Genomic DNA, 9,688 nt, shown 5'->3' with positions numbered 1-9,688 from the left:
CAGCGCACTCCCCTCCCAACGCCCCGCCTGTCCTCCCTTCGCCTAACTCTGCTGGCCACCAATCCTTCCTCCACTACCGTGCTCCCCGAAAATAAGACCTAGCTGGACCATCAGCTCTAATGCGTCTTTTGGAGCAAAAATTAATATAAGACCCGGTCTTATTTTACTATAATATAAGACCAGGTGTAATATAGTATAATATAATACTGGGTCTTATATAATATAAATATAATATGATACTGGGTCTTATATTAATTTTTGCTCCAAAGACGCATTAGAGCTGATGGTCCAGCTAGGTCTTATTTTTGGGGAAACACGGTAGTTGTTGGGCCTCCTTTTCCATCTCTCTCTGTTCAGTCTGACATTCTCAGTCCATCTCTACCTTTTGTAGAGGAGTCTCAGGGACCCCCAGGGAGTGGGAGTGGTGGGACCCCCAGGGGTGAAGATCTGCATCCCTAACGCCTCTTAAACTAGAACAGCCCTATTTATATCTATGTTATAAACTTGGGTTTCTGAAATATTTTCTTTGTGGGGTGGGGAAGTGCTGTTTGCAAATTATTGTGCTCAGTAGAAAGGCTCTGGCTCTCTTCAGCTGTGTGACTTGGGCAAGTCACTTTACCTCTTTGGGCCTCAGTTTTCTTCTTTGTAAAATGGTAGTTGGACTAGGTCAGTCTTTCCTAACCTTTCCTGTGTCATGGAACACATAAAAAATGCATATGTCACTTGAGGATAAAGGGAAGAGCAAGGGGGCAGCCTGGGTACTCTGCCAGCCCCTCCCAGCCAGCCAGGTACTAGTCTGGAACTGGTTTGTCAGTCAGACTTAGCTCACCCACTGAAAAGCTTGAGACCTGAAAATCTCCAGGGACCTTCCCAGCTACCCCCAAGATCCTCTCCTGTGATCATCTCAGATGGGACAGCTGAGACAAGAAGTGGGGGACAGGGAGCAAACTGCAGGTTTATTGGTTCCCAGGTCCAGATGGCAGCATTGGCCAGGTCACAGGGCTGGGATGGAGGGTGGAGCTGGAGCCACCAACACTTACTAGTCCTGCAGCTGCAGGGAGACAGCTCCCTCCCGGTTAGCCTCATGCCCCAGGGTCATGCTGGGGTGGATGGGCATCTCCTGATTGTGAATTAAAAACTCATCCTGGGAAAAAAAACTTTTGTGGAAATTCCACTCTGGGGCCAGCAGGGAAAGCGTGGTAATGTGGCACAGTGACTGCCAGCCTGGGTTTCATTCCCGAGGGTCTCTGGGTGGGTACATGAGCTGAGTCCCTCCCTCCATTTCTCTGTCTCAGGGTGGGGGGGGGGCGGAGCTTCAGGACAGCACGTAGACCTCCAGCAGGCTAGATACAGCATGCATGCGGTAGAAGATGCCGAAAGGCAGGCAGATGTTGACGATGGCTGCCCAGAGGGAGTAGCCATAGAAGCCCACCTCCACCTTGTTGCTGAAGTGAGGGCGAGCCCCGAAGGCGGGCATGATCCACAGCTGTGGGAGAGAGGGCATGGTTAGGACCTGGCCCAAACTGGGTCATTTATGTGAGCTTTGCTGGGGATCCCAGTCCTCTAGTTTGGTGAATGGCAGGGGACAGAAGCTGCTGAGTGGAGACCTCCTGCATCTTAGGCAGGGACTGGCACTCACTAAGGAGTTCAGGAAATGTGCCCAGCTGAACTTGCCCACCTCCAGGCGAGGGAGCCCTACTATGATCACGTCTCCCACCCTCAGTCTGGGCCACTTTTTGGATGTGGGGAGGGGGAAGAGGTTTCAATAGACGACGTGAGAATTTGGTACAAATGGCTAAATCAGCTGCTCTCTCCTGGAGAGATGTGTGCAGGGTGGCTGCAGAATCAGACACATCCTGGGCAGGGGGGTCAGATCCAGCAGAAGGGTACCCCACCACAGCCCTTTATGAGCTCTGCTCTCCAGCTCCACCCCTACTCCCTGCCCCCTTCCCAGGTCTGCGAGGAGGTTGAAGCTGGAATCCTGCTTCATCTCTGGCTCTGAGCTCAGAAGGTTCTGGTGTGGGGTATGAGGCAAAGAACAAAAGCTTCTAGGCTAGTCCCACCCTCCTCAACCCCAATGAACTTCGCCCTTCAACACATCACAGCTCCCCTCTGAGCCTGTTTGTGTCCTATACAATGAAGGAGTTGGAGATGATGTTTTCAGAGTTGACCCAGGCATAGATACTAGAGCAAACACAGCCTCCCCAAAGGTGACTCCCAGCCTATGGGCCAGGCGGGCAGAAGGTGGGGCGGAGCCAGGGCTGGGCACTTGCACTAAAGCTGGCTCAGGATATGATGAAGTTCTGAGCCTTATTGCTTCCACTGGTAGTTTGGAGATTGCTGATGACTTTTTTTTAGGTGACCTATAAGATGGGCAATAGTTAAAGTAGGGACTTCACTAAGAAAGCACCTCAGTTAGGATGGATTGTTGGTGTATTTCATGTTGATGAAGCTAGGGTAGAATTCTCTCTGGAGATGTGTTTTATATTGGATATACCCACGTTAAGGCTGTTTCTATATTATGAGTGTTTTTCTATTGGAGGTTATAGCTAAAAGGACTGTTTTCATATTGAGCAAAATTTATGTAGAGGTTTGTTCTTTCTTTGGGATGTACTTATGTGGGTACATGTTTCTGTATTAGAGATTTCCTCTTGGGAACTATATCTACACTGGGACATTTCTCTGTTGAGTTGTAGCTATGTTAGGACTGTTTCTTTATTGGGGTGCACCTTCATGAAGAGTATTTCTATACATGGTATATATTTGTGTTGGGTGAAGTCTGTTGCTATATAGAGGAGTTTCTTTTAGTCAGAGACTTTGCTGAATCACTGGGGAGGGGGCGGCTGTTGTGGGTACCCCGCTTCCCAGCCAGCCTGCTGCTGCACTCTGTTAACAGACTGCTCACACTTACTCTGGTCTCTGCTACTTCCTGACATGGCTCCAATTATTCTAAGAAGCAGGCTGATCACAAGTTCCCAGGAGCAGTCACACCTCCCACCTGGGGTGAGGGCCTCCACTCTCACCTCCACCCAGCCCCCATGTCAGCATTCCCTGGGATCCCTCTAGCTCTGGCTGCTGCCTAGATGCCAGTACACTGGGAATTCATTCTCTGTGTGCCTTGAGATGCTGTTTGCCTGGGGGCTGCCCCTGATCCTCTCTGAATCTGCTCCTTCGCTAGAGACCTGTAAGATTCTCTAGTAGGCTGGGGCAAGACAGAGAAGGTCAAGTGAATAAACCAGAAAGAACTTCCTGGTCTCCTCTTCCCTGCAGCCCCCCCCCCCCTCCAGTTACTCACGATGACATTGCAGAGGAGGAGAAACAGAGAAATGTCCTTCAGGCATCGGCGTCTCCAGTGGCCCCTGGGGGCCAAGGTAATGGCCTTTGCTTCCTGAGGGCCTGCTGGGCTTGGGCCAACCGGCCTGGGGGTGGGTGGGCAGGTGGGCAAGGGGTGGAGGGCATCCAGGTTGGCAAAGGTAAGGCAGGGCTCCTTGGGAGGGGTCTCGTGAGGCTTAGCTCCAGGGGGGCCCCGGTGGAGGCTCTCAATGATGAAGACATTCTGGAAGGTGTGTTGGGCAATCGTGAGCAGCGCATGGGCCAAGTTGAGCCCCCCTAGCAGGCCCCTGGGCATGCCTATCACGACGGCCACGATAGAGTAGTAGGAGATGGCGTACTGGCCCAGGGCGGCACCCATCAGCAGGGCCACATCCAGGGTTCGCGTGGGGTTCTTATGGTGGTCCATGGCCCGGCGGTCAAAACGGTAGATGACTGAGCCGCTCAGGCTGACCAAGGTCATGAGCCCCAGACAGACGATGTTGAAGCTGTAGTAGGTGAGCAGGGCTTGCTGGGTGTGGTCCCCCTCCCCACTCACTTGGACCTCGTAGATGATGAAGACGGCCAGCCCCACCACGAGGAGCATCAGGCCCAGGACCGGGCCGGCAAAGAAGGTCTCCTGGAAGAGGCTGACCCGGGATGGGGCGTGGCCGTGGCCTTGGCCATGGCCATGGGTGGAAGAGGCCAGCAGCCTGCCCACATTCTTCCACATGACGTAGAGCATGGTGGAAGCAAAGAGGCTGTACTCGATGTTGAAGGGGTACAGGTAGAAGTAGCCTTTCTGAAAGATCTGGCAGATGGCCGTGTCGCAGGGGCAGTCTCCTCCCACCTGGCTGCCCGCACGCTCCGCTGTGGAGAGAGGGGTACAGACCTGCAACTTGTCTGAAGAGCCTCAGCCCTGGACTGTGACCTTTGTAAGGGCAGGGTCTCTGCCACATTCACCATCATATCCCAAATGCCTACATAGGGCCTGGCATATTCATTCATGCCACAGGTATTTATTGAGCACCTACTGTGTTCCAGAGACTGTGGGACACAGCAGTAAACAATAGCGGTTGCTCAAGGGAAAAAAACAATCTGAGCTGCAGAACTGCCCACGTCATCCCATCCCATTTCTTCAGGAGAACACTGCCCATCTGTCCCTATCAGTAATGACCCCTGGCTCTTCGAGGTGGATGAGGTTCTGATCCTGATAGAAAGTAGCCTTCTTGGAAACCCCTCAAGTTCCAGCTTCCTCTAAGCTCCCCCCAGCATCTGCTCAGCCCAGAAAGCAAGCAGTTGTGCCCACGTCTGGACCATGACCTCCCGTCACTTCTGTTTGAACCACACTGAAAGGTGTCTTGTCCTGCACGCAGACCGTGCTTTGTAGGATGCCGTGGGCCTTGGCAAACATCTCTCTGATCCTCAGAACGATCCCAGCTGGCTTTGCAGATGAAGAAACAGAGGCTCACTGAGATAAGGTGGCTTGTGATAGCAGAGCTGACTCAAATGACCCGGATCTGAACCCCAGGGCAGGGTCAGCGTGCCTGTCTGCAGCCCAGCATGCTCAGTTGGCCACCTCCCCAGGTTGGTTTTAGCCATTCTCAGGAAGCCCTCTGTATGTGAAAGGAGGCCCTTTGTCTATCTTGCTGGACCGGGGTCTCCCCATGGCTGGCTGCTCTAGACGCTTCCATACTGGTGTACGTGTGTCTTCAGGCGGAGTCTCGATGGACTCAGCTATCTAGTCTGGTCCTAGCTAGTGAGGTGCCCTAGAGAAGTGCAGAGAACTAAAACCAGGGGACTGTGGACTCCTTCTGCCTCAATATAGCATATTGGTTAAAAGCAAAGATGGATCTGAACACTAGTTCTCCAATTTCAAGCTCTGTGACCTTGGGCAAGCTACATAATTTCTCCATGCCTTAGTTTCTTTATCTGTAAAATAGGAATATTAATATTACCCATTCATAGGGAAGTTGTGGGGGTTAAGACACTTAGCACAGCACCAGACATATAGAGCTCAATAGATTGTCACTACTCTCATCGTGATTATTATTTCTAGCTTCTGGCCAAGCTCTCCATCTGATCCCATGCTTCCGCCTCGAGCAAGTCTGCCTCCTTTCCCCTCGCTCCAGTTTGATCACCCTTGCCCTTTCGTCCTGGAGCCTGAGTCCCTTCTTTGGTGGAACGGAGACCTGGACAGTGAGGTCTCGGCTGCACCCTCCAGGATGAGAGGGTGCCCCTGATACTCCCCTTCCTGAGTCATCTACACCTATATGTCAGCGTCAGAGCTTGGAGCAGGAGGAAGCTGTCCTCTCTCACGAGGGCACAGGAGACTGACTCTAAAAGTGCACAAAACACCCAATCTGAGTTCTGGAAGTCATAGGGCCAGACTTCATCTGAAGTGGGGACTCACGGTCAGGAGCGAGGCGGGAGTGGCTGGCGTTGCCGTGAGAACTGCTGTGGAAGTGGGCCTGGTGTACGGACTCATCCACCACAGCTGCCATCCAGATGGCCAGGTTGGTGGTCAGTGTGAACATGAGACCACACCTGTTTGGGGAAGGAGATCAAAGGCCAGTGAGTGTCTGGCTCATTTTGGGTCCCTGGCGAAGTTGAGAGAGCGTTGGGGAGCTACACTGGGAGACGGTATTGAGAAACAAGAAACAGTCCGGCCCCAGTGTGAACAGGAAGCTGAGTTTGGAAGGAACACAGCCTGGTGGGGATGCCATCCAAGAGAGGGCCAGGGGGTGTCCAGGGGCTCAGGCCACCGCTGTCCCCTGTCCTAGGGGAAAGGACATAGTGCACTACTATATGTCCCACCAAAGCACATGTAGGTACACACACACACACACACACACACACACACACACACACAGCACAGCACGGGGTGACGGAAATCAAGCTGACAAAGCAAGGGGACTTTGGCTGAAACCCACCCAAGGGGCATGAGGAGGACACATGCCTCAGGTTGGAAAGCCCTCATCTCTCATGCAAGGTGAGCACTGGCATCCTGGGCAAGGCCATTGAGCTGTGGAATGGGCACTCACCGGGTCAGATCCAGGTGGACGTGAATACAGTCTTTAGCAGAGACCCAGAGAAAGTAAGTCTGTATTGAGAGAGTGGTGAGGTCATTTACTCCGCAGAACAAACAGCTAAACTCCAGAGTGCCTATATCCATGCCCAGCATTAAGAAATATCTATCTCAAGAGCCCTCATGCTAAGTTACTAAGTTTATTTTAGCTTTGCAAAATGATACCAAGAGCTTTCTCTCTCTTCTATGGAACAATCCATATAAAATAGTACCCTGCTCTTTAATAATGTGCAAAATGTCATCTGTAAAACTCTCTGGTTTCGGAGTTTGCGTTTTGCAAGGTAGAGGTCAAGTAGAGTTTTGACTGTCTGGGTATTTATGCCTGAGAGCAAGACCAGCCTCAGGCTAGGTCGTGTCCAAGGTAGAAAGAATCTCTGGTGACTTCTCACTTCCCTTTGGCCACACCCCCTGCCCCAACCTCATCCTTTGCTGCCCTGCAAGACTTCACTCTCATCTGGCTGCTAACAAACCCTTGCTATGTGGGGGTATCTGTACTTTCATTTTACCCGAGTCTCCTTCAAGCCCATAAAATGTAAAAGACTAAAACTATATAAATGCCAAAGTCATAAATGTATTGAATTGTGGAAACCTGGCCACACGGGTGATGTTTTACGGGAGGGAACCATCCATGTGATCATTCTGGCCATGATATAGGGCTGGGGTCTGTTCTAGTCCCATATAAGACCAGTCCTGCTCAGTCAGGAGGTCTCCAAAAGTGTTATTTACGCTATACATACATACATACATATATATCTGTCTATCTGAGGCCAAACTGGCCATGCCAACAGCAGGACCTGGGGCTGAGACCGATCCTATGGGCACACAGGGAGGGCAGGCTCCGTTCTAGGAGAGGCTGGTTGCCACAACTCACACCTCTTAGGCGTTAACTGCTCTGCTCAGGCACTGCTCAGGTTGAAATGAAATCACAGGGCCCCTCAGTAGGTGCTCACATTTGCATATTACTTCGTTGCCAAGACCTTCCAGATGTATGGACTCACAGTCGCACTAAATGGCCATCAACTGTGATTGGATGGCCATCAGCTGTGGCTAGTTGGCCGTCAGCTAGTAGTCCTATCCCCACCTTACTCGATTGTTCAGGGTAGAAGAGGAGTGGCGCTCAGGTCTCCTGACCCCAGGCCAGATGTTGGCTCCTTTATAGGACACTCAAGGACACTCCTCCCACCCACCCACCTGGACAATGACAAACACAGCCTGGGCGAGAGGGTGCAGGATCTTGATGGCCGACTGGCACTCAAAGAAACTGGAGTAGTAGCCGGTCTTGAAGACATCCATGACCAGAGTGCAGATCCCAAACAGCACCAGCCCCCCTGGGAATCAGAGGCAGGAGAGAAGGTTTACAAATATGAGGAAGGATGGCTAGAGGGGTGGTTGGGTGGGTGGTTAGATGGATGGTTGGGTGGATGGATGCGTGGATGGATGGACAGGTGTATAGGTGAATGGATGGATTGAAAGATGAATGAGTGGATGGAAAGATGAGTGTATGACTGAGTGGGTGGGTGGATGTCCCACTGAGCCCCCATCTCTTTGGGGCGGCATAGATAAGGGGAAGGGCCCTAGATGGGCTCTTTCAGCTGGAGCTGTCGTCTGTGTTCTGCCCTCCATCAGAAGCTGTCCCATGACCACCCTTTCCCATCTTTAGACAGGGCAAAGAAGTTCCCCTTCATCCTCCTCCAGGACCCTTTCCCTTTCTCTTCTCCCTCAAGAGCTGCCCACCTGTCCCTCAGCCACATCTAATCCTGCCAAGGGAACGTCTGACCCCTGTACCTCGACGTGCACTCACTCCACAGTTCCTTGGAGAGCCCCGGCCTCCAGCTCCCTGCCTGGTCCACCCCACCTCCGCCCACACTTTCCCTGGCACCTCGGAGCCAGATGGGGCCGGCGTGCGCGTCTCGATAGGGGACCGCGTCGGGGAAGCGCGCGGTGCGGAGGAGGTAGAAGAGGATCCAGAGCGCAGCGAGCAGCATCATGGTGGTGAGCAGCGCGAACACGTCGGTGTCATACACCGCCACCTTGTTGAAGGCGCCGCCACTGATGAGCGTGCAGGCGAGAAGCAACACATTCACCGCCAGCAGCACGGACAACAGGCGGCCGCCCTTCTTCCACACCTCGCGGGGTCCTGCCCGCGGCGCCCGCGGGCTCTCCTTGGGGCGGGTGGCTAGCTCCTCCGACATGGCAGGAGGTTGGAGGGGTCACTGTGAGGAAGGAGCGGACAGGACCCCAGGTTCATTCTCCCATCTTATCCCTAGATTTGGGGACTGGGGGTAGTTCCTAACCCAGAGGGTGGGTGATGGAGGAAGAACTGCGATGGGGAAGAGAAAAGCTGAGCCTGCCAGTCTCGCGAGACGGCAGCACCCTCGGACTCCGTTCAAGGTCCCCTCTCCCCAAATCCATCAGCCCTCTGCCCGGGGCACTCACCTGGCTGGGCCAAGAGCCCGCGCTGAGCTTGGGGTCAGAGGGCGGCGCTTGGGGTCAGAGGGCGGCGAGCGTCTCCTCTCACGCCTGGCGGTACAGGCGCTTTATAGCGGGGAGGACTGGGTGATTTACAGCCACAGAAGCTCAACTCCGTAAACCTCTCAGTCCCACTCACATGATCCATCTTTTCTCCGAGCTGAATTTAGGGAAGAGCGCGTCAGAGCCAGATAAGGCGAGATTTATATTTACCGTTAAGAGGCGCCCCCTCCCCCGCTGCCCCGCCCCCTCCGCCGGGCCAGGCTCCAGCGCCGCCCTGCACTGCGGCACCCAGAGGGCACCCCGCCACCCAGAGGGCACCCCACCCCTGGCGCCCACCGCGCCTTGGAGCCCTGTGATTCCGCCCGCTAGTTGCCCGGAGAGCTCATGCTCAGTGGACGCCCCGAGGGCCCGCAGGCATCCTGGCTCCCTCCCATGCCCGGCGCACCCTGCTCCTCTGTGCTCCTCTGTTGTTGGCCCGGACCCTCGAGACCCTTTCCCCGGCACCCTCACAGTGATCGAAATTCCTTCTTCCTCTATCCCGCTCCCCTATCCCCCTTTCCGCTGGACGCTGTGAAGTCGGGCGTGGGTACCAAGTTCCGCACGCGGAGTCCGCGCCCGGTCTCTTAGCGCCACCTGCTGGAACGCGGCTTGCAGACCCCACGGGAGCGGGTGGCGGCCAGGACAGCCCGGTCCTACTCCCTGACTGGCGGTCAGTCCTACGATCCCACTTAGGCTCACTGTCCTAAGGGTCAGGACTGCTCTCAGACATCTCTCCCCAGCCCTTGGCCTGTTCCCTTGACGGGTGACACATCAGGAGCC

The 9,688-nt window shown here is 54.1% G+C and overlaps 1 protein-coding gene across 1 annotated transcript; it reads right to left on the bottom strand.

The window, feature by feature from the left end:
* Positions 1–665: 665 nt before the first annotated feature.
* Positions 666–9,021, bottom strand: OTOP2 (otopetrin 2). The gene is made up of 7 exons (XM_074319733.2): positions 8,834–9,021; positions 8,277–8,610; positions 7,589–7,725; positions 6,354–6,412; positions 5,723–5,856; positions 3,296–4,179; positions 666–1,486 (listed from the first exon to the last, which is right to left on the bottom strand). The coding sequence occupies exons 2-7, from the start codon at positions 8,587–8,589 to the stop codon at positions 1,316–1,318; spliced, it is 1,698 nt and encodes a 565-aa protein (XP_074175834.2). The 5' UTR covers positions 8,590–8,610; positions 8,834–9,021; the 3' UTR covers positions 666–1,315.
* Between the last annotated feature and the right edge of the window lie 667 nt (positions 9,022–9,688).

The sequence above is a fragment of the Rhinolophus sinicus genome, chromosome 12 (assembly GCF_057876585.1).
Source record: "Rhinolophus sinicus isolate RSI-liver-muscle chromosome 12, RSI-T2T, whole genome shotgun sequence".
NCBI lineage: Eukaryota > Metazoa > Chordata > Mammalia > Chiroptera > Rhinolophidae > Rhinolophus > Rhinolophus sinicus.
Note: the sequence above shows the minus strand (reverse complement) of the source record. Positions and strands in the feature narration are given on the sequence as shown.

Excerpts from the sequence above, each read along its gene's own strand:
- OTOP2 (XM_074319733.2), bottom strand. The coding sequence starts at position 8,589 with ATGTCGGAGGAGCTAGCCACCCGCCCCAAGGAGAGCCCGCGGGCGCCG. Across the intron at positions 6,413-7,588 it reads CTGTGTTTGTCATTGTCCAG|ACTTACTTTCTCTGGGTCTC; the intron begins GTGGGTGGGTGG and ends CTCTCAATACAG. Across the intron at positions 4,180-5,722 it reads CTCCCGCCTCGCTCCTGACC|CGGAGCGTGCGGGCAGCCAG; the intron begins GTGAGTCCCCAC and ends CTCTCTCCACAG.